The following is a 26,560-nucleotide window of genomic DNA, read 5'->3' on the forward strand; positions in this document are numbered from 1 at the left end:
ACCCATATTAACAAAAAACTCTTTGAAAGGTTCTCAATACATTTTAAGAATATCAAAAGAAGAAAGGAAACAAACATTTATTAAGCACCTTCTATCTGCCAAATGCTATATTTTTACATGTGTTTTACAAATATTATCTCATTTGAACTTTACAACAATCCTGGAAGATAGATAATTATCTATATTTTACAGTAAGGGACCAGCAGACAAAAGATAAGTGACTGCCCCAGCTGTGCTCAGACACAGCTATTAAATATGTAAGACTACATTTGAAATCTAGTCTTCCTAGTGCTACTGGGATCAATGCTATTGTCTACATCTTGAGCCTCAAAAGTTTGAGAATCATTGCTATCACTGCTATAGATTTCTTTTCTTTTTTTTTTTCCCCCCTGAGGCTGGGATTAAGTGACTTGCCTAGAGTCACACAGCTAGGAAGTGTTAAATGGGAGACCAAATTTGAACTCCTGAATTCAGGGCTGGTGCTCTACCCACTGCACCACCTAGCTGCCCTGCTATAGATTTCAAAGAACTGAGAGCAATGGAAAAGTCTATGATGAGGGTGAACTGGTTGCAATATATCACAAACAAGTTATTTTACAGAAGTGGCATAATGTATATAATCAAAAAAAAAAAAAAAAAAAAAAAAAAAAAAAAAGACTAGGGGAAAAGAAAACCAAGGGCTAATTACATAGGACAGCAAGAGATTAATGATGATAGTTCACATGCTTCATTAACATCCATGGGTTGTCAGAAAATGAAAACTGTCTCCCTGTCTCCTGCACATTGAGTGAATGGACTTTCAGTAGAAAACGGGCAAAGATGAAAACTGCACAGGATGGAAAGGCCTGGATGGATTATGTTTTTCATTATTAGAGAGAATACAACTTTTATGAAATCCTGGATCTATCAAAATATCTCCCTTGGCAATCTCATTTGTTCTCTCTGCTTCTACAATATATTTTTCCAGCCCTAAACTTAATTTCCAAATAAGTACAAGTCATCTCTACCTAGATGTCCCATTTCTACCTCGAATTCTTTATGAATGAAATCAAGCTTTTTTTCTCAATAGCTTACTTTTGCTCTAATCAATTCAGATGAACTTCATTTTGGAACCATCTCTTATGTCATTCTGGTAAGATGGGCAGGTATCCAAACACTTTTCAAGATGTGTCTAATGACAAGGACACAATTCCTTTCTCCACGAAATAGCCCATTCTAATTTGGTTAAAAAATTCTTTCTTACATTGTGCTAAAATCTGACTCCTTGCAAACTTTTATCTATTCATGTTTGTTTTATGCAAAGATATATAAATAATAAATAAAATATTTTCTTTGAAAAACAGCCAGAAGACTTTCAGTTTAACTGCAATGTAGCATATGAAGGAAAGTAGTATCTAACAAACTTAGAAAGGTAGATTGGAGGCAGATTAAGAAGGACATAGAAAAAGTTTTCTTTGTCAAAAGTGTGGATTCAATGTGTGTCTGGGAAGCTTAAAGCATAAATGAAACAAACATATGGAAACAAAGTAAGATGGTCAAGGATAGGACAACTAAATTTGAATGAATTAGAATTTAAAAAAATAAAATGTGGTGCCCCAAAATGAACTTGTACACCAGATGGGGTCTGACCATGACAAGTAGAAGACAATGTTCTTGACTAAAGACAACATATGCTTCTCTTGGCAGCTATGTTGAAAAAAAGGACACATTCCTTCTACTTCAATTCAGCACAGGTGAGGACACTGAAAGCCAGAACTAGTACGTTTCAATGACAAGACAATACAGGAAAGCCACAGATCAGAACTGTTTTCCTTTAGTCAGAATTTAAACACAGTTCCAATTTCTTCCTTGCAGGGAAAAGCAACTATTAAGCAGCTCAAAGTGGGAAGCTGACCCAGTGATCCCTGGACAGTCGTAGTTTTTACAGGTTTTTACAAAGTTCCTGTTCCAAAAAACCAGGAAGATTTACAAGAACTCATGTAAAGTGAAATGAGCAGAAAGAACCATAGTAATAGCAATACTGTACAATGACCAATGAGGATCATTGTACAATTTAGGTATTCCCAGCAATACTATTCAAGACAAATCCGAAGTACTTATGATGAAAAATGCTATTAACCCCTGAAGAACTGATGGAATTTCGATAAACAAAGTATACTTTAAAAATTTTCTTTATATTTTTGGGGTTTTTTTTTATTCCATTTTCTTTTATAATATGAATACTATTTTTTTTTAAACACAGTTTACATGTTTGCACACAAAGAATTTACTTCGCAAGTAGAGAAAAGAAGAGAAAATTTGGAACTCAAAATTTTAAAAAATGAATGTTAAAAATTGTTTTTACATGTAATGGAGGAAAAAATAAAATAAAAAGGAAAACAGAAAAATAAAAAGCAAAGGTCCTGCTTATTATTAAAAACTTCAGGATTTAGACCTACATCCTGGTTAAATGCCAAATCAACAAATTACATAATCCAACTAAGGATGCCTTGCAGATAGAACACCTGCCAGAAAGTACCTTCTCTCAGTCATCAAGCAATAAGTAACATCCTCTTGTGCCTGAGCATGCCCTGTCACTGGGAAATTCTACTGACAAAATGTACCAAACAACATAGCTTTTCCGTATGTAATTTATTTTATTTTTTTTCACTTATTTATATTTCCCCCCCCAATTAATGTAAAGATAGTTTTCAATATTCACTTTTGTAAGATTCGGAGTTACAAATTTTTTTTCTTCCCTCCCTCTACCCAAGACATCAAGCAATCTGATAAGAGTTCATATACAGGAGCAGCTAGGTGGCGCAGTGGATAGAGCACCAGCCCTAAAACCAGAAAGAAGGACCTGAGTTCAAATTTGATCTCAGACACTCAACACTTCCTAGCTATGTGACCCTAGGCAAATCGCTTACCCCCAATTGCTTGGGGGGGGGGGGGAGAAAAAGGAGGGAAAGAGTTTATATATATACAATTATTTTAAATATAATTCTATAGTGAAAGAAAAATCACAACATGAGGGGAAAAAAATTAAGTGAAAATGGTATGCTACAATCCATTTAGTCTCCATAGTCCTTTCTTTGGAATACAGTTAGCATTTTCCATCCCAAGTCTATTGGAATTGTCTTGGATCACTGTTTTTCTAAGAAGATCATCACACAATCTGTGCATTACCCTTTTTTATGAGAATTACTTATGTGAAGGATATGGACCAGGTACTATTTTCCTCTCAACTCAGAACTTCAGTGCTCCTTTTGCTATGAGGATCAAGCTAAATAGTATTCAAATATCAAATTCACCAGTAGTTACATTTCAGAGAGATCAAAGTAGAAGGAATCTTAGACTATGTAATTCAACTTACTCATTTTAAAAATTAAGAAACTGTGGTGGGATCAAAGGCCCAGAAAGGCTAATAAGTTCCTTAGCAGTAGGAAAACCAGGATTTGAGTCCCAATCCAAGGCTATTCTCTAGACCTATTTCCCTTTTTTTTGTTGAGCTTTTTTTCCCCCTCTCCTATTTCCCTTTTTTTTGTTGAGCTCCTATCTGTCCTTTAAGGCTTGCCCATGATCAGGCCACATCTAGAGTCCCCTAGGGTCCAGCACAGTACTCTGCCCAAAACAAGGGTGAATCCATTGACTCACCTACAGTCACCTCCTCGAGGTCAGTGAAAATGAGACATTGGTTGAAGATGAACACAGAGGATAAAATAAAACCATGACATCATTATTATCAAGAAGGAACAGAATACTTTATGTGGGCAGATATAAATTATTTTTAAAAAACAAAACAAGGCTGTGCATAAGAAAAAACAGCTGTCTTGTTGGTATAAAGTTTCTTCATCAGGATTCTCCTATGAATTTTGGATGTCTGAGACAAACTGGCTCCGGGCAGTAGAACTTACTAGTTAAGTTTCCTCAATCTTTCTCCTCTTGATGTGGTCATAAAATAATCTTCCACATTACACCAATGCTCAAAGCCAATCATGCTTCCTATTGCCCGCAAAATAAAACACAAATTCCCAGTCTGGCATTCAAGGCAGGCTCCATAATCCATTCCCAAATTACCTTTCTAATCTTAGTTTACACTCATCACCTTTAAACTAAACCTAACTATGAGCTTCTGCCATTTCCCCAAATTCCCATGCAGTGTTCAACAGCTTTTATGTATTTAAGCTGGCTATTCTCCATATCCAGAATGAATGACATTTAGTCATTAAATATTAACTCTTTATCTTTAAAAGACCTCCCTATCCATTTCATTTAGCATTATGTAAGGCTTTCCTTTACTGTACCCATATTTTACTTTATCTGTGTATGTGTCATATTATTTGGTCATAACATTCTTAACAGACTAAAGGACAAAAGATACCATTTTTCATCTTTACCTTTTTTCAAGTATCTACAGAACCCAGTATAGTTAAGAAATATGTGTTGAACTAAACCAGACAGACAAATAAAGAGCAGATTCTAAAGGGCCACACAAACTCAGGGACATCATCCAAAACAGGTAAGAAAGGAAAATATACAACCAGGAGATCTGAGAAATAGGAGTGTGGTTTCAGGTACAGGTCAAATGATTAAAAGGGCCAGTTTACTTGCTAGAATGGGAAATTATCTTTGGAAGAAGAGTGTCTGTGATAAAATCTACCATCATGGCTGCCCAGGAATTTTTTTTAGTGTGGGTAAAACCTAGAATTTTTTTTTTTAAGGGACTCTTTGATCATGTACACTAGCTGATAACATAATTCAGAGGCACTCAAAATTCCTAGTGACACCATAAAAAGTCAAACATTTCTTCTTATTTTACTGCAAAGCTGTTGTAGTTTAAATTCATTGTCATCCATTGAGTGACCCATGGAGTACATAGAGTTACAATATATACAATATATCCCCAGAAATTTGTATACCTGGAATAGGGGTCTGAACTAGGATACACACTATATGAATGAATAAAAAAAGAATATAAGAAATGTTGTCAATGGAGAGAGACAGAGAGAGAGAGAGAGACAGACAGACAGACAGACACCTCCACTGAGTTCATTCTTAGTATTGCAGTAAAAATAAATCACAGTATATACCTACGGGCTCTATTTACAGAAATATAACGTCTGCTCCCTTCCTCAGAGACAGATTACTTGAAGCAATAGAAATTGGTAGATTCATTTGGGGATCACGAATAAAGTTAATTGGATACATGGGAGTTGATGAGATCACCAAGTGAAGAGAAGGTTTGGTATAGAGCCTCGAAGAATAATGACCACAATGTGGTTGGGAGGATGAAAGTGATGATCCAACAAAAATTAGCACTGCAGAAGACAATGGGAAGAGAATGTCCATAGTAGAGGGAGTAGGGGATAGGCCAACAATGTGAAAAGCTGAAAAGAATGAGGAATGAGAAAAGGCCATTAAAGCTCAATAAGCAAAATGAGTCTATTTTTAGAGTTGTAGAACGGGAGAATTTTTTTTTAACTAAGCATATTTACTATAAGGATTTTGATCTTTTTATTTTCCCTAAGGACAAGGAAGAAGACAAAATAAATGCTTCTTAACTGGGGAAAAAAAAAAAAACATGACAAAAATCCTTTAATAAAACCTTTAAAAAAAGAAACATTGGATTTAATAGTTAAGAGAGATAACTGGTAACTTTGGAGGAAGCTGTTTCAGAAGTGAGATGTATGTTGTCAGAGTAGCTAAGATGATAGGAAAAGATACTGATGAATGGGAAAACTGGGCCACTGATACATTGTTGGTGGAACTGTAAATGGATCCCACCATTCTGGAGAGCAATTTGGAACTATGCTCAGAAAGTTATCAAAACTGTGCATACCCTTAGACCAAGCAGTGTTTCTACTGGGTTTATATCCCAAAGAGATCTTAAAGGGGGGAAAGGGACCCTCATGTGCAAAAATGTTTGTGGCAGCCCTTTTTGTAGTGTCTAGAAATTAGAAACTGAATGGATGCCCATCAATTGGAGAATGGCTGAATAAATTATGGTATATGAATGCTATGGAATATTACTGTATTGTAAGAAACAACCAGCAAGATGATTACAGAGAGGCCTGGAGAGGCTTACATGAACTGATGCTGACCGAAATGAGCAGAAGCAGATCATTATGCACAGCAACAAGACTATATATGACAATCAATTCTGATGGACATGGCTATCTTCAACATTGAGATGATTCAAACGAGTTCCACTTGTACAATGATGAAGAGAGCCATCTATACCCAGAGAGAGAACCATGCGAACAGTGTGGATGGAACACAACATAGCATTCTCACTCTCTCTTATTTGCTTGCATTTTGTTTTCTCAGTTTTTCTTTTTCTTCCTTCTTGATCTGATTTTTCTTGTGCAACAAGATAACTGTATAAATATATATACATATATTGGATCTAACATGCATTTCAACATATTTAACATGTATTGGACTACCTGCCAATTTTTTTTCCTCTTTGAAAAATAGAATGCTTTGCTTATCTTTTATCCTTTTCTCAAGAATGGTTTCTTTGTTCATTTTTGCAAATTTGCTCAGTAAAATGAGATAGAATTCATCTGTACCTGGAAACTTGAGTTCATTTAGAGTAACTTTGTGTTTTTTTATTCCCTTTTTAACTATTTAAGGTTTTGGTTCCATTATATGTACTTATTCTTTTTCAGTGGAGAAAGTGAAATAATATATACTTATACAAATTTCTGGATAGTATAGTCCCATGTTTAATTTTTAAGATAAATGAGTACATATCAGGACCTTGTGTCAGGATAACATAAGGGACATTGATGCCCTGCTTATGTTGTGCCCTTATTATTTAAAAATTTAAATTTAATTAAAATTTAATTTAAAATCTTACCAGAAAAAAAAGATTGCTTTGTCAACTATGGCCTTCTCAGCCTGACAGCAACCTTTGGTGAAACTGTCAAGCATAGTTTTTGCTCAGGCAGTCACAGAAGAAATAAGCCATCATTAGGCATAATCAACTGTTCACAAAAAAAAGACCATGTCAGATGAGACAGTCACACAGCTAGCAAGTGTTAAGTGTCTGAGATCAGCTTTGAACTCTGGTCCTCCTAACTTCAGGGCTGGGCTGCTGTTCTATCCACTGTGCCATCTCTCATTTAAAAAAAAAAAAAATTATTAAAGCTTTTTATTTACAAAGCATATGCATGGGTAATTTTTCCTACATTTACCCTTGCATAACCTTTTGTTGAAAAATTTCCCCTTCTTCTCCCCCTCCCAAAAAAAGCCAAAAAAATTGGCTTGATTGCTGCTCCTGTGGCCAATCCATTGGTCAGTCCATTTTAGTCTGACCCTTGAACACCTCTAAAAGTGAGCTTATTTCCAGGGAAAAACCTGAAGAACTAGAGAATTACTCAGGCCAAACTGCACTCAAGGAAATAGTGGAGAGTCAAGTTCCCCAAATGTTCCTCTAAACTGAACAGCATGCTCCTACTTTAATCTGCAAAAATCAGAATGAGAGCAAATTGTTATCTGATCAAATTCTTTAATGACACAAGTTCTTTCTCTTAAATACAGGAATAGAAGGTGTTTTGTTGGAATCCTATGTCCCTTCTGCAGCAATATAATAAGAGCTCATAATTTACAAATTTATTAGACTACACTATTGTTTTGAATGGGGACTTTTCCTAAGATACATAAACAAGAAAAATTGTAGTTACTATCAAAAGGGTCTTCCTTATTGGTTAAACAAAAGCTAGTGAGAATGCTAGGTGAGATTATGAGACTAATTTGATAAAAAGGGTCCAACACTTTTACTATAACCTACAGGTAAAGAAGTTCATACAATCTACTGAAGAAGGCTCTGATAAAAGAGGAAATTTCTACTGGTATTAAAGAATGTCATTGGCTGAAAATAGTAAGCTAAAACAAGCCCCAATCATTTTGTGCCACCCATACCTTGTGAATGGGGGCTATAATTTATCTAATCTTTGTGTTCCTGATATACTGCTATCTAAGAAATATCAGCATAGGAGGAATTCCGGTGTGAGAACTCCCTCCATTTGTCTATGACTTTGTGGTAAGAAGTCCCAAGTTATTGGAAGAAACAAATTGGCCTTTTATACACGAGGGACCAAGTGATTTATCCACACAGCTATCAAGAAACAGAAGCAGGCTGTGAATTGTCTTCTCAGCACTATTATCTACTATGCCAAGTTGTCACTTTGCAACAAGTACTTCATGTTTAATAACTAACCTCAATGCCCAACAAATTATAGAATTACAGAATTTGTTAGAGGCTTCAGTGGCTATCTTATCCAATCCATATATTAAACTCCTATTATAACCTGTCCAATAAATGACCATCTAGCTTCTGCCTAAAGAACTTCAAAACTGGATGATCTAACAGGTCTCAAAGGAGCCTATTCTGCTTGGGAGACCTTTAATACTGAGAAATTTTTCCTGGTCTCAAGCCTAAACTGGCTTATTTGCAACTCCTTCCTGTTCTCTTCATCCCCTACCCCAATGTTCCTGGGTCAGTTCTGTAGAGTAAAACAGAATAAGTCCATTTGCTCCTTCAAATGGCAACTCTCTGAATATTTGAACAGTTATTAGGTACCCTCGATGAGTGTTTTTTCTATGTTAGATGGATCCAGTTCCTTCAGGTGATCCTCATATGGGGCAAACTAAAAGTTCTTCATCATTCTGGATGCTCTCCCTCAGGATATTCTTTAGCTTATCAATTTACTTCTTAAACAGTTGCTCCCAACTGAACACAACACTACAAATGATATCTGAGAAAGGCAGAGTACAGAAGTATTACTTCCATGTTCCTGGAAGCCATGTCCCTCCTAATGCAGCCCAAGATTGTATCAATTTTTGTGGTTGCCACATTACACAGATAACATGCTAAAATGTGGGGAGTGCCCTAAAGCTCCATAGATCTTTTTATAATTCATGTTATCCTCAAATTATGTTGGGAGATTTTTGGCACTTAAATGCCAGACTTTAGATTTATCTTTTAATTAATTTTATTTTTATTTACCTAATGAACTAACCTAAACAGATCTTATGGGACACACCCTGGTTTATTTATTAGATTGGACTGCTCCTGGAAATGAAGGAGAAAAACAAAGACTGGCCCTTCAGAAAGGAAACGCATATCCTCCCAAAATTTAGTTAAAATATAAGATTAAAAGCAGACAATTTCAAATTTCCTAGAAATTTTGACTTCCTTCAAGGAGAAGACCATAGCCTTCCTCCTCCGGGAATCCTGTTTAATTTCCTGACCTTGTTATTAATGGTGACCACTATATATGATCATATATACACTTATTGTTATTACATTTTTTACCTTGTTTTTCAAATTGCCATCTCACCCCTATCACCTACCCCAATGGATAGTTGTTTATCTATGATATCATGTTTAAAATGAGCCCTCACTAGTTAAGTAACCCAACATTATTCTTGACTCATCTGATCTCCAAGTCAATGAAAGACATTACTATTTATTCTAAGAGACATATTCCCTCAACTTAAAGAACATCTCAGTTTAGCAAATATCTTCTCAAAAAAACATGCACAAGTGGCGTCAACAGAATATTTAGAAATAAAATTCTAAAGAGAGAATATGATTCAAGGTTTTTGCATTCCAAAATGGCAAAGATAAAGAGATCTAGAATGACATTATTTATGAGGACTTAAGAGCAAAGTAATGAGAGGACCAGGAAGAAGATGATATAGAACTAATATTTAAAGTTACATCTAAATAATTCATTCTTGTGGAGAAGACACAAAAAAGTAAATAGATTTAAAATGTTTATATCTGACTTTGGAAATCATTTTATAATCATTGCTAATACAAGTCCTTAATTTTTGTTGTTCTTGGCTTAAAGAAATGCTCACCAGACAATTTTCAGATGAAGAAATTAAAACCATTTTTAGTCATATGAAAAGTTGCTCTAAATTACTATTTATCAGAGAAATGCAAATTAAGACAAAGATATTGCTACATACCTCTCAGATTAGCTAAGATGACAGGAAAAGTTAATGTTGGAGAGGATATTGGAAAACTGGGACACTGATACATTGTTGGTGGAACTGTGAACAGATCCAGCCATTCTGGAGAGGAATTTGGAACTATGTTCAAAAAGTTATTAAATTGTCCATATCTTTTGATCCAGTATTGCTTTTATTGGGCCTATAACCCAAAGAAATCTTAAAGGAAGGAAAGGGCTCTATATGTGCAAAAATATTTCTGGCAGCCCCTTTCATAGTGACAAGAAAGTGAAAACTGAGTGGATGCCCATCAGTTGGAGAATGGCTGAATAAGTTACAGTGTATGAATGTTATAGAATATTATTGTTCTATAAGAAATGATCAGGAGGACGATTTGAGAGAGGTCTGGAGAAACTTACATGAACTGATGCTAAGTGAAATGAGCAGAACCAGGAGATCATTAGACATGGCAACAACAAGATTATACAATGATCATTTCTGATGGACGTGGCTCTTTATAATAATGAGACAACTGATGCCAGTTCCAATGATCTTGTGATGAAGAGAGCCATCTACACCCAGAGAGAGGATTATGGGAACTGAATATGGATCACAATATAGCATTTTCACTTTTGTTTGCTTGCCATTTTGTTATCTTACTCATTTACTTTCCTTTTTGATTTGATTTTTCTTGTGCATCAAGAGAATTGTATAAATATGTTTATACATATTAGAGTTAACATATTTTAACATGTATAACACATATTGGATTGCTTATCATCTAGGGAAGGGGAGGAAGCAGAAGAAAATCTGAAATACAAGGCTAAGCAAGAGTCAATGTTGAAAAAAATTATTTGTGCATATATCTTGAAAATAAAAAAGCTCTTAAAAAGAAAAGAAATGCTCAAATTAGTTTGTATTTTCTTAGCACAGGTCACTGGGGGGAAGATAAAGGAATTCAAGGCCTACTACTGAGAAGAAGGACAAAGAGCAAAATCTGGAAGATATGAGGTTTGCTGACAAGATCTACAGATGATTAATCAGTAATGGACTGGAGGCATTAAATGTAATCAAAAGATCAAAACACTAAAGTCAGGAAATCTAGCTCAAGATGCAGAGCACTAGTGAAATAATTAGATGATTTTAGAACTTTTTCTGGTCCTGTATTTTCATCTGTAAAATAAGTTCCTTTTTAACTCTAAAATTCTGATTCTGGATAGACCAAAAAAAAAAAAAAAAATCTAAAAGGTCAGGCTTGATTCAAAAAACCTCAATGCCTTTCAACTTAAATTCTAGAATTCTATGACTAAATAAAAATATAAAAATGCCAAATAAGCTTAATCTGATGCTCAAATATTGAACCATTGTGACTCAGCTGCCCCTTAATTACTATTAACAACTAAATGTTATCCAGAAAAAAAAGATGTCATTTGCCCATCTCTCCATGCTCTCCCTAAGACCAAATTTGAATGCAATGACCAATTCAGCTTAAAAATCAGAGCTTCCCTGCCAACCAGAGGCAAAGAATGAGCCCTTGGCAGCCAGGCAAGAACAAAAGGGAGGAAGTCAAAGATCACAGTCCCAGAGAGCCCAGCATTAATGAACTGCCTGGTCAAGTACCAGATCCAGAGATTCAGGAGAATCAGGAGAAGAGCTAAGTGCCATCACTGTATACAAGTCATTGCACTAAAATATGTTTTCAAATATTTGGGATGGTATAGTTATCTACAAAGCCACACAATTTGCTGAAAAATGAAAGAATGATTACACAACAAAAAGTAATGTTTAAACAGAAAGCTATTTGCCTCTAGGAGGGCAGAATTTCAAGAAATACCCAGGGCTCCCTTTCTGAAAGAGAATAATTTAAACTTGAAAAGCAAGGTTGTACATTCCAGAGGAATTACATGCTTCCAATTGCCAAGGTCTTTTCTGGGCCAGAGGCCATTCTTGAAAGCAGCATCAGAGGGGACGTTCCTATGAATTACACACAAAAACAAGATCCTCAGTGAGCCACTGAATGACAACTGATTTAGAGAGAAGGAAGAGACGCTTGGGGCATGTTTTGACTTAAAAACAATCCAGAATGGCACAGTCCAATAATTAGGAGAGAAAAATTTATATCAGTAGTTGTTATACCAAGTAGGATCACAGCAATAGAGTGCTTTTTATAAAGGCAATGTTGTAAATCAGGTGTAAAAAATTTGGATCAGATATAATTGGAAAATAATGAACAAAATGAATTAAAAACCAAAAGAACATAGATAAAAATTAATATGTGGTTTTCTAAGCCATTATGGATTCACGGTTTAGTGCCTCCCCCTCCTTTTTCTTTTGAGGTTCACACTACTGCTGCAAAACATTAAAAATAATAGCTTATCCTAAAAGATCATAAAAGAGAGGGGAAAACCCACATGTACCAAAAATGTTTATAGCAGCCCTTTTTATTGTGGCAAGAAAATGAGAACTAAATGGATGCCCATCGATTGGGGATGGCTAAATAAAGTTATGGTATATGAATGTAATGGAATATTTTTGTTTTATAAAAAATGATGAGCAGGCTGATTTCAAAAAAGCCTGAAAAGACTTTGCACAAACTGATGCTAAGTGATATGAACAGAACCAAGAGTGAACAGTAGCAAGATTATACGATGATGAACCATAATGGACATGGATCTTTTCAACAATGAGGTGATTCAAAGGAAATTCCAATAGAATTGGAATGGAATGAGCCACCCATATCCAGAGAGAGAGAGAGAGAGAGAACTATGGAGAATGAATGTGGATCAAAGTATTATATTTTCACCTTTTTTGTTGTTGTTTTTCTTTCTTGTGTTTTTTTAATATGACTTTTCTTGCACAGCAGGACAAATATGGAAATATGTTCAGAAGAACTGCACATGTTTAACCCAAATTGGATTGCTTGCTGTCTTGGGGAAAGGGAGAGTAAAAAAGGGAGGAAGAAAAATTTAGAACGCAAAGTTTGGAAAACATAAAATACTTCTGAAAAAAAAAAAAGCTGAAAAACAGCATTTTTCTCAAATGGTTCTAAATAAACTAGGTTTTTGAAATCATCAGAACTCTGGGTACAGGCAGATCATTCTTCCAATGTCAAGCCAATGCACTCGTTATGTGCAGTACCTCTACACAATAAAGAATTCTGAAAGCCAACAAATGCACTGTTTACAGAAATTTGGGAACAAGAATTTCATCTTAAGATGGAAAAGGTCTTCTGGAAAATCTCTCTCTTTTTTTTTTGGTTGAAGCAACTGGGATTAAGTGACTTGCCCAATGTCACACAGCTAGAAAGTGTTTTCTGAGACCAGATATATATTCAGGTCCTCCTGATTTCAGGGCTGATGCTCTATCTAATGCACCACCCAGCTGCCCCTGGAAAATCTCTAGGTCAGAAGTTCTTAACCTTTTTTACATCATGTCTAAATGAAACATATAGAGTGCTAATCAAAAGAATGTTTTTAAATTCTTAAAATAAAATATATGGGACCTACAAAGGAAATCAATTATTTTGAAATAATTATCAAAACATTTTTCAAACAAGATATGTGCTCATCTAACTTCTGTTTGGGCACTTAGTAAAAACTCCAAGAGTTACTAAATCACTCTAGTTAATTATTCAATACCTTCAATTATCACAAAATGTCAGACTGTATCTCCTATCCATTGGCTCTGGTTCTGCTACTAAGATCCACAAATGGAAAGTGTGCTCCTTTCTCTAGATAACAGATCTTCAAGTGAAGGCAGGTATTATGTTACCACTACTACATAAGCATGTATCTAGATCTATCCCGCATGCTAAAAAAATCCCAAATTCCTTCTATATGTTCTCACGTAACTAGTTTAAAGTTCCTCACAATCCTACCTGCCCTATTTGTATGCATTTAACCTTATTGATATCCATGATAATGTGCTGTTGACAAAGGAAGTCCAACATTCTAGTTAGGGTACAAGAAGAACGTGCTAGGATTGTGATTCCATGGCAGAATGATGTAGTAGAAAGAACACTAGACTGGACTCAGGGAGTCCATTTGTGGCTAATGACTGGTAGCTGCATTAACCTTTTAGCATCTCAGTTTCCTCAAATGCTAAATGGAGATAATGTCTACATCACTTCCTGATCATAGAAAAGTGCCTTAGAAACATGAAAGTGCTGCAGAAGTGTGAATCACTGGCATCTATGACATCCAGATGACTGGTCTCCAGATGACTGGTCTCGAGACACTAGAGTCCCCAGATCTCTTTCACGTGAATGGCTCTCTATAACCACATCTGCCCATTCTAACTTTGGGTATTTTAAAATGCTGTATGTGTATGTAATAACAGACATTTAAGAAATATGCCAACCTTTACTGCCAAAGCACACCAGGGTACAACAGAGGCCCCAAAGGATATATTTTCTGCTTCTCTTCATTATATAATACATCCACCAGTTGTATGACATTTTTGTGACGTAACCTCCTCAGTAGCTGAATTTCCCTATAAGAAATGGAGAAAAAGTTGTTAGTACAGCTCTCTGCAGAAATGTAAGATTCCTTATTACTGAAAAAGGGGATAATTTGTTACAGTTAAAACAGTATTTTCAAGTTGCTTTTTATTTATTTATTTTAAAAGTGTACCAAGTGTATCTGCTTTATCCCCTATAATGGCTCTAAATTTGACCAGCATGCCAAGACCTGTGGTGTGATTTTGATCATCTAGCCAAAGATCATAACTTCCAAATACTTACCAGATCACTGACACTTAGGTTTACCACCTCAAATAATGCTGTGCAATAACTTAATCCTTCTAGGATTTGTATGCAATGCACTGGTACAAGACTAGAAGAGAAAAGCAATAATCAGGGGCAAAGAGAAGAGATGGTTGGTCTTGGTGCCCACCCTCAGCCACAGTGTACTGGTGGTGCTGTGGTTCTTTCTGATAAGAGAGCTGTTCTTGCCCCTGGGGGTGAGAATGTCAAATATAGATTTTGCAAGGGGAGATATTTATTTGTCTACCAGCTTAAATTTAATACTACCTATGTCTTCATACATACAGAAACAATCTTCGACATGCTTCCCCTAGTCTCTCCCACTACCAGGGAAAAAAAAAGAAATTAAAAATTAATAAAGAGAATAAAATATCAGTAACAGGTTTTAATCAAACATGAACTAAAACTCAGTCCCATAAACCAATTATCATTACCTAGTGACATTAATTTTTCACTTTAGACAAAGTATAGGCCAGCCCTAGAGAGTACTAGACAGGCCACATTAAGGATGTTAGTCAAGTGAATAGTCAAAAGAAACTTCAATTAGGGCTCAAAGGGTCCAAGTTAAAATGTTATTTCTGTCATAAACCTAGAACACTGGGCAAACCATTTATGTCTTTTTCAAAGGCTCCTCCAATGACTTCTAACTTTCCTTCTGACTCAGACATTCTCTGTTCTATAGTTTCTACTTTCCACATATGGATGGTTGTGAGAGTCAGTGAATCACTTGAATAAATCACTTTAAACTCTGATATGATCCTCTGTGGAACAGGGGCTAACAACAATGAGCTACTCATATAAGACATCAGACTTGTATAAACAAGATCCAACAGGAAGAAAAAGAAAAATTAATTCCATGCAAAATAACTGTAGAAAATATGAAAACTTGCAAGTGCACCTGCCAAAACAAATCCAAAAACTTTATGAACACATTACAAAACATTTTTTCACACAAAGTCAGATCCAAACAACTGGAGAAATATTGATTGTTCATGGATAGACTGACACAATATAATAAAAAGGCACTTCTACCTAAAATTACTTATTCACTGCTATGCCAATTAAATTATCAAAAATTATTTTATAGAGATATAAAAATAATAACAAAAATCATCTGGAAGAACAAAGAGTCAAGAATATCAAGGGAATCAATGGGGGAAAAATGTAAAGGGAGGTAGCTTAGTGGTACCAGATCTAAAAATTTATACAAAACAGTAATCATCAAAACAATCTGGTACTGGCTAAGAACGGAATGTAGATTGATAGAATAGATAGCTACACAATACACAGTAACAAATGACCATAGTAATCTAGTGCCTGATAAACACAAAGATCCAAGATTTGGGACAAGAAGTGCTGTGAAAACTGGAAAGCAGTGTGACAGAAACTAAGTATAGACCGATACCTCACACCATATATTGAGATATGATCAAAATGGGCATATGATTTAGACATAAAGAGTGATATAAACAAGTTAATAGAACATGGGACATTTTTACCTATAAGATTTATGGATAAGGGTAGAATTTATAACCAAACAATAGATGGAGAGCTTTACAGAATGTAAAATGGACATTTTTTATTACATCAGGTTAAAATTTTTCTACAAACATAGTCAAGATTAGAAGGAAAGCAGAAAACTGGGGGAAGGAGAGAATTTTACGGCAAGTTTCTTTGATAAAGACCTTATCTATTATTTACATATATAAGTGGGTCAAATCTAAAAGAATACAAATCCATTCTCCGGACTGATAAATTATCAAAAGACATGGACAGTTTTCAGAAGAACTTAACCAAAGCTTTCTAAAGTCATATGAAAAAATGCCCCAAATCCCAGATTTTAAAACTATGGTTTGCAACCACATCTGGGGCCTTGTAACTCACTGTGGGGGGTTGCAAAATCATGTTTTATTAACAGTAAATGTTGGACTTTTATACCTATTTTATAAACTTTTATGCCCAGGGTCACGTAAAAATTTCTTGAGTGAAAAGGGATTGTGAGTAAAAAAAAATTTAAGAAGCCCTATTCTGAATAACTACTTTGCAAATGCAAATTAAAACAACTCTGATGCATCTTCTTATCTCTATTAGATTGACTTATGTGACAGAAAAAGAAAAATGATGAATGATGAAGGGGATGTGAAAAAATTAATGCATTGTTGATGAAGTTTGTAAAATGGTCCAACCATTATATAAAACAATTTGGAATTATGTCCAAAGAGCCATAAAACTATGCATTTTCTTTGACTCAGTTAATACCATTACTTAGGTCTGTACCTCAAAGAGAATAAAGAAAAAGTTAAAGTATCCTTATATACAAAAATATTTGCAGCAACTCTTTTAATGGTGGCAGAGTTTTGGAAATTGAAGAGATGCCCATCAAATGGAGGATGGCTGAACAAGCTGTAATATAAATGATTGTGATAGAATATATTATGCTAAAAAAAAAAATACTTAACAGGATCGTATCAGAAAAACCTGGGGAGACTTATATAGATTGATGCAAAGTGAAGTGAGCAGAATCAGGAAAACATTGTACACAGCACTAGCAATACTGTATAATCATTGTACAATGATTAACTATAAATGATTTATTCTAAGTAATACAATGATCCAAGACAATTCTGAAAGGCCTACTATCCACCTCCAAAGAAAAGAACTAATGGATTCTCAATACAGATTAAAGCAAACCTTTTTTACTTTTATTTTTCTTGGTTTTCATTTTTTGACCTATGTTTTCTTTTGCAACATTGCTAATATGGAAATATCTTGCATGACTGCATGTGTATCAACAGGGACAACTGAATAGTATAGTGGATAGAGTGTTGGACCTGGAATCAAGACAACTTATCTTCCTGAGTTTGAATCCAGCCTCAGACACTTACCAACTGGTACTCTAGGCAAGTCACTTAACCCTATTTGCCTCAGTTCCATCCGTGAAATGAGTTGGAGAAGGAAATGACAAAGTACTTCAGTATTTCTGCCAAGAAAACTCCAAATAGTCATGAAGAGTTAGATGTAACTAGACTAAACAACAACAACATGTATATAAAATTGCTTGGCTTCTTAAGCAAAAAGGAAAGAAGGCGGCAGACAGAAGGTAAAAGAATAGAGGGGGCAGGGAAGGGAGGGTGAAAAAATTCAGAAATCCAAATTTTAAAAAAATGAATGTTAAAACTTTTTGTTTACATGTAATTGAGTAAACAAATAAAAAAATTAAATATAAAGCAAAACAAACAACACTGACCTAGCTATACATAGGCTTGCCATGAGGAAAGCACTTTAGAAACTATCAAATGATAGAAATGTGAATTGCAGTCTTAATATCCCTTTCAGTTCTCTGATACTTTATATTCAAGATCTAATTGTAGAAATGTGGTAAAATAGTTTCAATAAGAGAAGGAAAGCTTTATTCAGTACTTCACTACTACCCAAATCCTCAAAAAAAAAAAAAAACCAGAGACTTAAAAAATAAATAAATAAAGATCAGCCAAGCTGATGAAACTCTAGGTAGTATCACTATGAAACAAGATTATCAAAAGTGAAAACAGTTTACAAACTGTATTCACTTTTACTATAACAATTTTTGTACATACATCCCTTCTTCCACTTTGAAAACTATCATGACAGAAAAATGTGAATAACAATCTTAATATCGCTTTTATCTTAAGTTATGTTCAAGATCTAACTGTAGAAATGTCAATTGTCTCCCATTTATCTTATATAAATCATGTATGATGTATACAGTTACTTGCATACCAGCTCCATTAGATTTTAAGTTCTCTGAAAACAGGGACTGTCTTTTAACTTTCTTTATAACTCTAGTGCTTAGCACAGTGTCTAGCACATAGTAGGTGCTTAATTAATGGAGAAGGGAGGTAATAATCATTTATATATAGCATCTATTAAGTGACAGGCATTATACTAAGTGCTTTATGAATATTTCATTTGATCCTCACAAACAACCCTATATATGTATTTTTCCTTTTTCCCCTAGCTACATGTAAAACAGTATTTTTTGATTATACATATACATTCATTTTTTACATATTTCCATAGGAATCATGTGTAGAGAGATAAATCAGAACAAACAGAAAAAACCACGAGAGGAAAATAAATAAATGAATGAACATTCAGTCTCCATATTTCTCTTTCTAGGTGAGGATGGTGTTTTCCATCCAAAATTTATTGAGATTGCCTTGGATCACTGAATCGCTAAGAGCCAAGTCTATCATAGTTGATCATCATACAGTCTTGCTGCTGTTGCTGGGGATGTTTCCCTGGTTCTGCTTGTTTCACTCAGCATCAGTTCATATAAATCTTTCCAGACCTTTCTAAAGCCAGCCTATTCATCATTTTTTATAGAACAGTAATATTTATTTTCATATACCATAACTTATGGTACTCCCCAATTGATGGGCCACCTGCTCATTTCCCAATTCTTTGCCAACACAAAAGTCCTTATTTCTACATTCAAAATATTCCACCTGTTGGTCCAACTTATGTTTCCAACTTTGACCCAGATCTTCAATAATGGATCATAAACAGGACAGATGGGAAATTTTCGAAGAATGTGACCATTCATGTGATATCCAACTGCAGTAGAAGGAAGATGTTGGTCAATCATGCAATCAATTTACAAGCATTTACTAACTATCTACTATATGCCAGGAGAATATAAAGACAAAAGTCAAGTAGTTCCTGACCTCAAGAAGCTCACAGTGCTTTGAACAATTTTTATTAAATGGCTTACATTTAGTCAAGAAAAACTCTGTGTGTGTGTGTGTGTGAAAAACACAAATAGATACAAGAATAGTCTCATATAGAAGATAATAACTGAGCTGAATGTCAAAGAATTCCAAAAGGTAGAGATAAGCAGGGTACAGGGTCAGCCAAGGAAAAGGCACAGAGATAGGAAATGTGGTGACATCTAAAAAGAAGAATAAAAGAATTATATTTAATACAGATTAAAACAAATCTGTATGTTAACAGAAATTCAAGTTCACATAACGATTTTGTATGTCTGTTTATTAAAACACTCATTCTTGCTAACATTGAAATTCTTAATAATAAAAGAAAATTAAGGGAAAAACAGTAAGAATGTCACTATGACCAGAACATAATATGAATGAAGGGAAGTATTGTGAAATTAGACTGGAAAAGCATATTGGGCCAGGTCATTAAGGACTTAAAATGTCAAAGGAGTTTATGCTTTATCTTACAGGAGTTTATTGAGGGAATGAAATATGGCTTGACCTTCATCAAAGTCCCTTTGGCAGCTATGTAGAAAATGGAATGGATATTCTGGAAAGAGGAAACAACTAAAAATTATAATAGTCCAGAAAGGCCTGAAAAGTATGGGGCCCATAAGAATGAAAAGACGATAAATGTGAAATAAGGATTAGAAACAAGATCTAGATCAATTCTGATGGATATGGTTCTTTTGAACAGTGAGGTGATTCAGGCTAGTTCCAAAAGTCTTGTGATGGAGAGAGCCATTTGTAACCAGAAACAGGTAGGGACTGAGTGTGGATCACAACAGTATTTTCACTTTTTTTGTTATTTACTTGAATTTTGTTTTCTTTCTCATTTTTTTTTCCTTTTTGATCTAATTTTTCTTGTGCAGCAAGCTATTTGTGGAAATATGTATAGAAGAACTGCACATGTTTAATATATATTGGATTATTTGATGCCTAAGGGAGGGGTGGGGGGAAGAGGAGAAAAAAAAATTAGAGCACAAGATTTTGCAAGATTGAATATTGAAAACTATCCTTGCATGTTTTGAAAATAAAAAGCTTTATATAACAAAAAAGAAACAAGATCTGGAAACTAAATGGATTGTGTAGGGTGAGATAGAGAATTTGATAATAACTTTTAAGGTTATAAATATGGATTAATGAAAGGATGCTAGTATTCTCAGCAGAAAGAGTGAAATTAAAAGGAAGGGTGAGTTATGGGGAAAAGATCTATTTTCAATGTGTTGAATTTGAGATATTTGTTTTGTGGGAGCTTAAGTTGGTGAAGTCACAGATTAGGATGTTCAAGAACACATTAATATAAATTCTGAAGTTCCTACGTATTACAGGGCTTGAGGAAGACAATGAAGCAAGATTGACTTCTTTGAAAAAACAGGGAGAACGGAAAGGACTACAATAAAGAGTTCATCAAGCTGATTAAAATAGACAACAGTAATCTCAGAAGTGAGGGGTGCATGGTGATAAATTGGATGTAACAAAAGCCTAACCAAAACTGCACCCCCACCCCCACCCCCCAAAAAAAAGACAAATACTGGACGGGCTGTGAAGAAACAGAAAGCTGATTCTCTTACTGAGGGAGTTCTATATTGTCCTAGTCAGGATGGAAAACAATTTGGAACTGGGCCCCTTAACTTCCTTTACTCTGGTCCAGTAAAATAATGCCGTCCATGCCCCCAAAATAGCAAAGATAAATGACAAGGACCCATATGTTAAAAAAAATATTTATAACAGTGTTTGGGGTTTTTCGGGTTGTTTTTTTTTGGGGGGGGTTCTTTTAGTAATGGAAGAAAAACAGAAGCTCACACATTAGGAAATTTTTTTTTTAAAGGTATATAACTGTTAGAAGCTAACACATTAGGAAATATTTTTTTTTTAAAAAGGTATATAACTTTTTTTTCTGTTCAATCATTCAGTCATTATCAGCTCTTTGTGACCCCATGCACTATAGCAGACAAGACCCTTCTATCCTTCACTCTGTTGAAGTCAAGGCCATTTTCATTCCTTCCATGACATGATCTATCCTTCTTATTCTTTGTTATCTCTTTTCCTTTTGCCTTCAATCTTTCCCAACATCATGATCTTTTCCAATGAGTCCTGTGTCTCTATTATGTGGCATAGTATTTCAGCTTCAACCTCAATTTCTGACTTTCAGTGCATAATCTGAATTAAATTAAGTACTGACTTGACATTCTTCCTGTCTAAGAGACTCTCAAAAGGCTTCTCCAGTACCACAATTCAAAAGTATTGCTTCTGCTCAGCTTACCTGAAAGTCCAACTCTCACAGCCATACATTGCTACTGGAGGAAAAACAAAAAAAACATAGCTTTGGCTATATGGCAAGCAAGATTTTTAATGTGCTGTATAGATCTGTCATAACTTTCTTTCCAAGGAATAACCATCTTTTAATACCATGGCTACAGTTGCCATTCATAGTGATCTTTGAGCTCAAGAAGGTAAAATATGATATTGCTTCCATTTCTTCTCCCTCTATTTGCCAGGAATTGATAGTTCCAGTTGCCAAGGGTTTTGTTTTTTTGTGTTTGTTTTTTTAATCTTAAGCTTCAAGCTAGTTTTTATACACTCCTCTTTCACCCTCATTAAAAATGTGAATGCAGAACTAGCAACAACTTCATCCATCTTGCTAGAAATTCTGATTGTCTTATTCCACCTACAAAAATAACTAATGGTATACAGATTATAGATTTCCTTTAATTATGTAAGGATAGCTTGTGGTACAGATATAAAAGATCTCTTCTAATTGAAGTGATTTATAGGCAAACAACTTTTAAATTTAAGACTGAACTTTTGAACCTATGAACTTCTGAGTCTAAGTCAAAGACTTTGACTTAAGCAGTTATATAAAATGTCAGTGATTGTTACAGAATTTGATCTTCTCTTATTTGTATGAACTGATGCAGGGTGAAGTAAACAGAACCTAGAGAATAATTTATACTATAACAACAAACCTGTGTAAACTAACAATTCTGAAAGACTGTGTTCTTATCAACAGTTATCATCCAAGATTCTACTGCACCAAGATTACTACTTAATAGTGACAGACAGGTGATGGACTAAATATGCATTTTTGAACAATGTGATATGGCATCATTAATTACCAATTTTGCTGTTGATGCTGCGAGATGGAGAACAGAGACAAAGCTCAAATACCCAAGAAAAAGCCAAAGAATCCAAGGAAACCTTCCAGTATGTTAGATAAAGTCTACAATGGGCTTAACGAAATACAGGGATAAGAAGCATACAGGATAAGAAGGCATGTATAGTTTATGGTCAATACTGCTGAGGAAGAACCTACAAGAATTAGTTTTAAAAGATATTTATCTATCTTTCACCTATTCCACAAAGCCTCTCTAATGTCCCCCAGGCAGAAGGTATCTGAAAACTCTCTTCCTACAAAACCCTAATATACTCATCATAATTTATCGTAATTTCTATTTTTTTCCATTCTGGCTAGACTAAAGCTATAAGCAGGAAAGCCTCGTCCTTCTATCTCCCTTGTATCTAAAACAGGAACTCACAAGAGTTATAAACTTAATACTTGGGCAAATAATTGAAAAACAAGCATAAATAAATTTATTCTGTGAATACTATGTAGAAGGTAATGGAAGACTGACAAGAGAAAGAGAAAACAGAAAAAATGGGCTATCATAACAGAAAATCAGCCTCAATGAAAGCATGATGTGAGGCTTCTAAATAAGAACAACATATTGCACTCAACCATCTCCATAAAAGGAGAGGAGTTAAGTACAGTGTTTATAGAGCCTGCCTACAGCTGATAGACACATCATCAGTACAACATCCATGGAATATCTCCACCCCAAAGAGCTGTTGGTTGAGGATAATATTGGGTACTTTCTGTTAAATTATGTACAAATATTGCACATGTGAGAGTTATGCACAATTACCTTTGAATTTTTTTTAACTCACAAAATATCAAGGCTTGTAGGGGTGGTATACATAATCTAGGCTAAACTTTCTCACTAGGCAGAGGAAGGGGAGGAAGAGGAAGTGACTTGTTCAGTTACAAAATGGGGACTAGAATTCACATCTCCTAATTTCTAGTCTTGGTTTGTTTGTTTTGTAAACTAAAACCACACTATTTCCCTAAACATTGCCAAAATCACCTCTCCCAGGGCCTCCTTTCCCCAACATCTTCCAAACTCTCTAGTTGTGAAATCATCTGCAGTACCCACTGCCTAGATAAAGGTATTTTAGGGCTAATTCTTGCAGCCAAAAAAAAAAAAAAAAAAAAAAAAAAAAAAAAAAAATTCTCCATTTCAGTGGGTTAAATATACACTCACATCTTGGTTTCCTAGCAAGGCCCTGGATGTTTATTTATAGAATGTTGGAGATATGCCTGGTATTTTACAGCCAAGTGGCACCCAGTGCAGGACTGACTGCTCCATCATCAAGCAGGTGTACAGTAAGGATTCACTAGCGAATTGTACAGCACACTCAAGTATCCTGTCTCCTGAGACAATCAGATCATTTGAGAGCTGTGCAGCCCCAGGTCAGTCACTTCACTCTATGGCCTTCAGCTTCATCTCATCTCTTATTTTACAAAAAAGGATTAGACTAGAAAGTTATCTACTAACAGCAGCTCAGGTTTATATAGTAGGACAAAAGTGCTCCAGCTGAGGCAGCTACAGGCACAATGGATAGAGCATCAAGCCTAAGAGTTAGGAGGATTTTAGTTCAAATTTAAACTTAACACCTAACACTTCCTAGCTATGTGACCCTGGGCTAGTCACTTAACACACACACACACACACACACACACACACACACACACACACACACCGCCATAACAAGTGGGGAGGGGAGGAGAGGCAGGGCAATAACCCTAAGGATCCAAAAGAAAAAATCATTAGTGCAAATCACAAAGTTCATCTCATGTGGTCCCAGGATCCACATTCAGTTCCCTTGACTCCAAACACATGCTTGTTAATTCTACTTCTCATTTAAGGTACCACCCAGCTCTAACATAATGCTCTATGATCAAGGCCCCTTTCAGCTTAGACCTTCAACATTCTATATTTTAATAGTGTTTCCAACTATAATATTCTGTATCTTTAGCAAATAGATCAGTAAATGAAACAAGTCAGAGATCGCATTGAAATCATGCACAATCATCCTGCTATTCTAAGATATATATATATATATATATATATAAAGCATTCAGGAATTTTCATAAAGCTCAAAAACAGGTACATAACACTTTCAGACACAATCAACTTATGAATGTTTAGCTTAACCACATCAGTTTATTATAAGGAAAATTAACTTTTTTTGTGGGGCATGGGGGAATAAAAAGATGGGGACACAACAACGTGATTATGATTAACTGTGATAAACATGGCTCTTTTTTCAACAATGAAGTGATTCAAGGCAATTCCAATAGACTTGTGAAGAGAGCCATCTGCATCCAGAGAGGTCTATGAAGACTGAGTATTTTCGCTGTTTTTGTTATTTGCTTGTTTTTTTTTCCCTCTTATTTTTTCCTCCTTTTGATCTGATTTTTCTGTGCAGCATGATAAATGTGGAAATAATGTTTAAAGAATTGCACACGTTTAATTTATAAGGGATTGCTTGCTATCTAAGAGAGGGAGGGAGAAAAATTTGGAACACAAGATTTTTCAAGACAAATATTAAAAGCTGTCTTTCCATATATTTTGAAAAATAATAAACTATTATTAAAAAAAAAAGAATGGTGACATAGGCTGCTTGTCAGATCTATGGAGAAGGGAAGAATTCATGATCAAACATGAGATAGATAGCATTACAAAATGTTAAAATAGATCATTTTGATTAAGTTAAATTAAAAAGCTTTTGCACAAACAAAACCAATGCAGCCAAAATGAGAAGAAAAACAAAAGACTGGGAAACAATTTTTATAACAAGTATCTCTGATAAAGGCCTCATTTTTCAAATATATAGAGAACTGAGTCAAATTTATAAGAATACAAGTTATTCTCCAATTGATAAATGATCAAAGGAAATGAATAGGTAGTTTTCAGATAAAGAAATCAAATTTATCTACAGATTTATGAAGAAGTACTTTAATTTACTTTTGATTAGAGAAATGCAAATTAAGAAAACTCTGACGTATCAACACACACCTATCAGACTGGCTAATATGACAAATAATGACAATAATAAATGTTAGAGAGGACATGAAAAATTGGGACAGTAATGTACTGTTTTATGGAGTTGTGAACTGATCCAACCATTATGGAGAAGAATCTGGAACTATGCCCAAAAGGCTATAAAATAGTACATTGCCCTCTGATCCAGCAATACCACTACTGGGTCTGTATCCAAAAGAAATCCTAAAAAATGGGAAAAGGACCCACACATACAAAAATATTTATAGCAGTTCTTTTGTAATGGCAAAGAATTGTTAGTTGAGGGAATATCTAACAATTGGGCAATGGTTGAATAAGATGTAGTATATTAATATTTAATATGCTAATATAGTAAATGATAAAGAGGCAGATTTCAGAAAAACCTGGAAAGACTTGTACAAATTGATGTAAAGTGAAATAACCAGAAAAACATTGTACACAGTATCAGTTGTGTGATGTGACGATCAACTATGAATGACTTAGCTCGTCTCAGCAACACAACGATCCAAGTATCAAGGACTCACAAAAGGAAAATGCTATTCACATCCAGATAATGAATTGATGGACTCTGAATGAAGATCAATGCGCATCTCTTTCACTTATTTTATTATTCTTTTTTTTTTTTTTCCCCTTTTTACCTGTTTCTTCTTTAACAAGTGTGACTAATCCGGTAATATACTTTATGTGAAAGTATGTGTATAACCTATCATCAAATTGTGTACCGTTTTAGGAAGAGATGAAGGAAGGAGAAAAATATGGAACTCAAATTATAAAAATGAATGCTGAAACTGTCTTGACATGTAACTAAAAGGGAAAATAAAACATTTATTTATTTGTTTATTTATTTATTTATTTTGCTGAGACAATTGGGGTTAAATGAGTTGCCCAGAGTCATACAGGTAGGAAGTATTAAGTGACTGAGACAGGAGTTGAACTCAAGTCTTCCTGAC

The 26,560-nt window shown here is 34.7% G+C and overlaps 1 protein-coding gene across 3 annotated transcripts in view; it reads right to left on the reverse strand.

Moving 5' to 3' along the window:
• Nucleotides 1-26,560, reverse strand: part of STK11 (serine/threonine kinase 11) — a 155,345-nt gene that overhangs the window by 88,516 nt on the left and 40,269 nt on the right. For all 3 annotated transcript variants that reach the window (XM_074305019.1, XM_074305029.1, XM_074305038.1), the window contains exon 2: nucleotides 14,356-14,439. In XM_074305019.1, the coding sequence (XP_074161120.1) occupies nucleotides 14,356-14,439 (84 nt within the window). The remainder of the gene's footprint in view (nucleotides 1-14,355; nucleotides 14,440-26,560) is intronic.

This window comes from Sminthopsis crassicaudata, chromosome 1 (assembly GCF_048593235.1).
Source record: "Sminthopsis crassicaudata isolate SCR6 chromosome 1, ASM4859323v1, whole genome shotgun sequence".
Classification (NCBI taxonomy): Eukaryota; Metazoa; Chordata; class Mammalia; order Dasyuromorphia; family Dasyuridae; genus Sminthopsis; species Sminthopsis crassicaudata.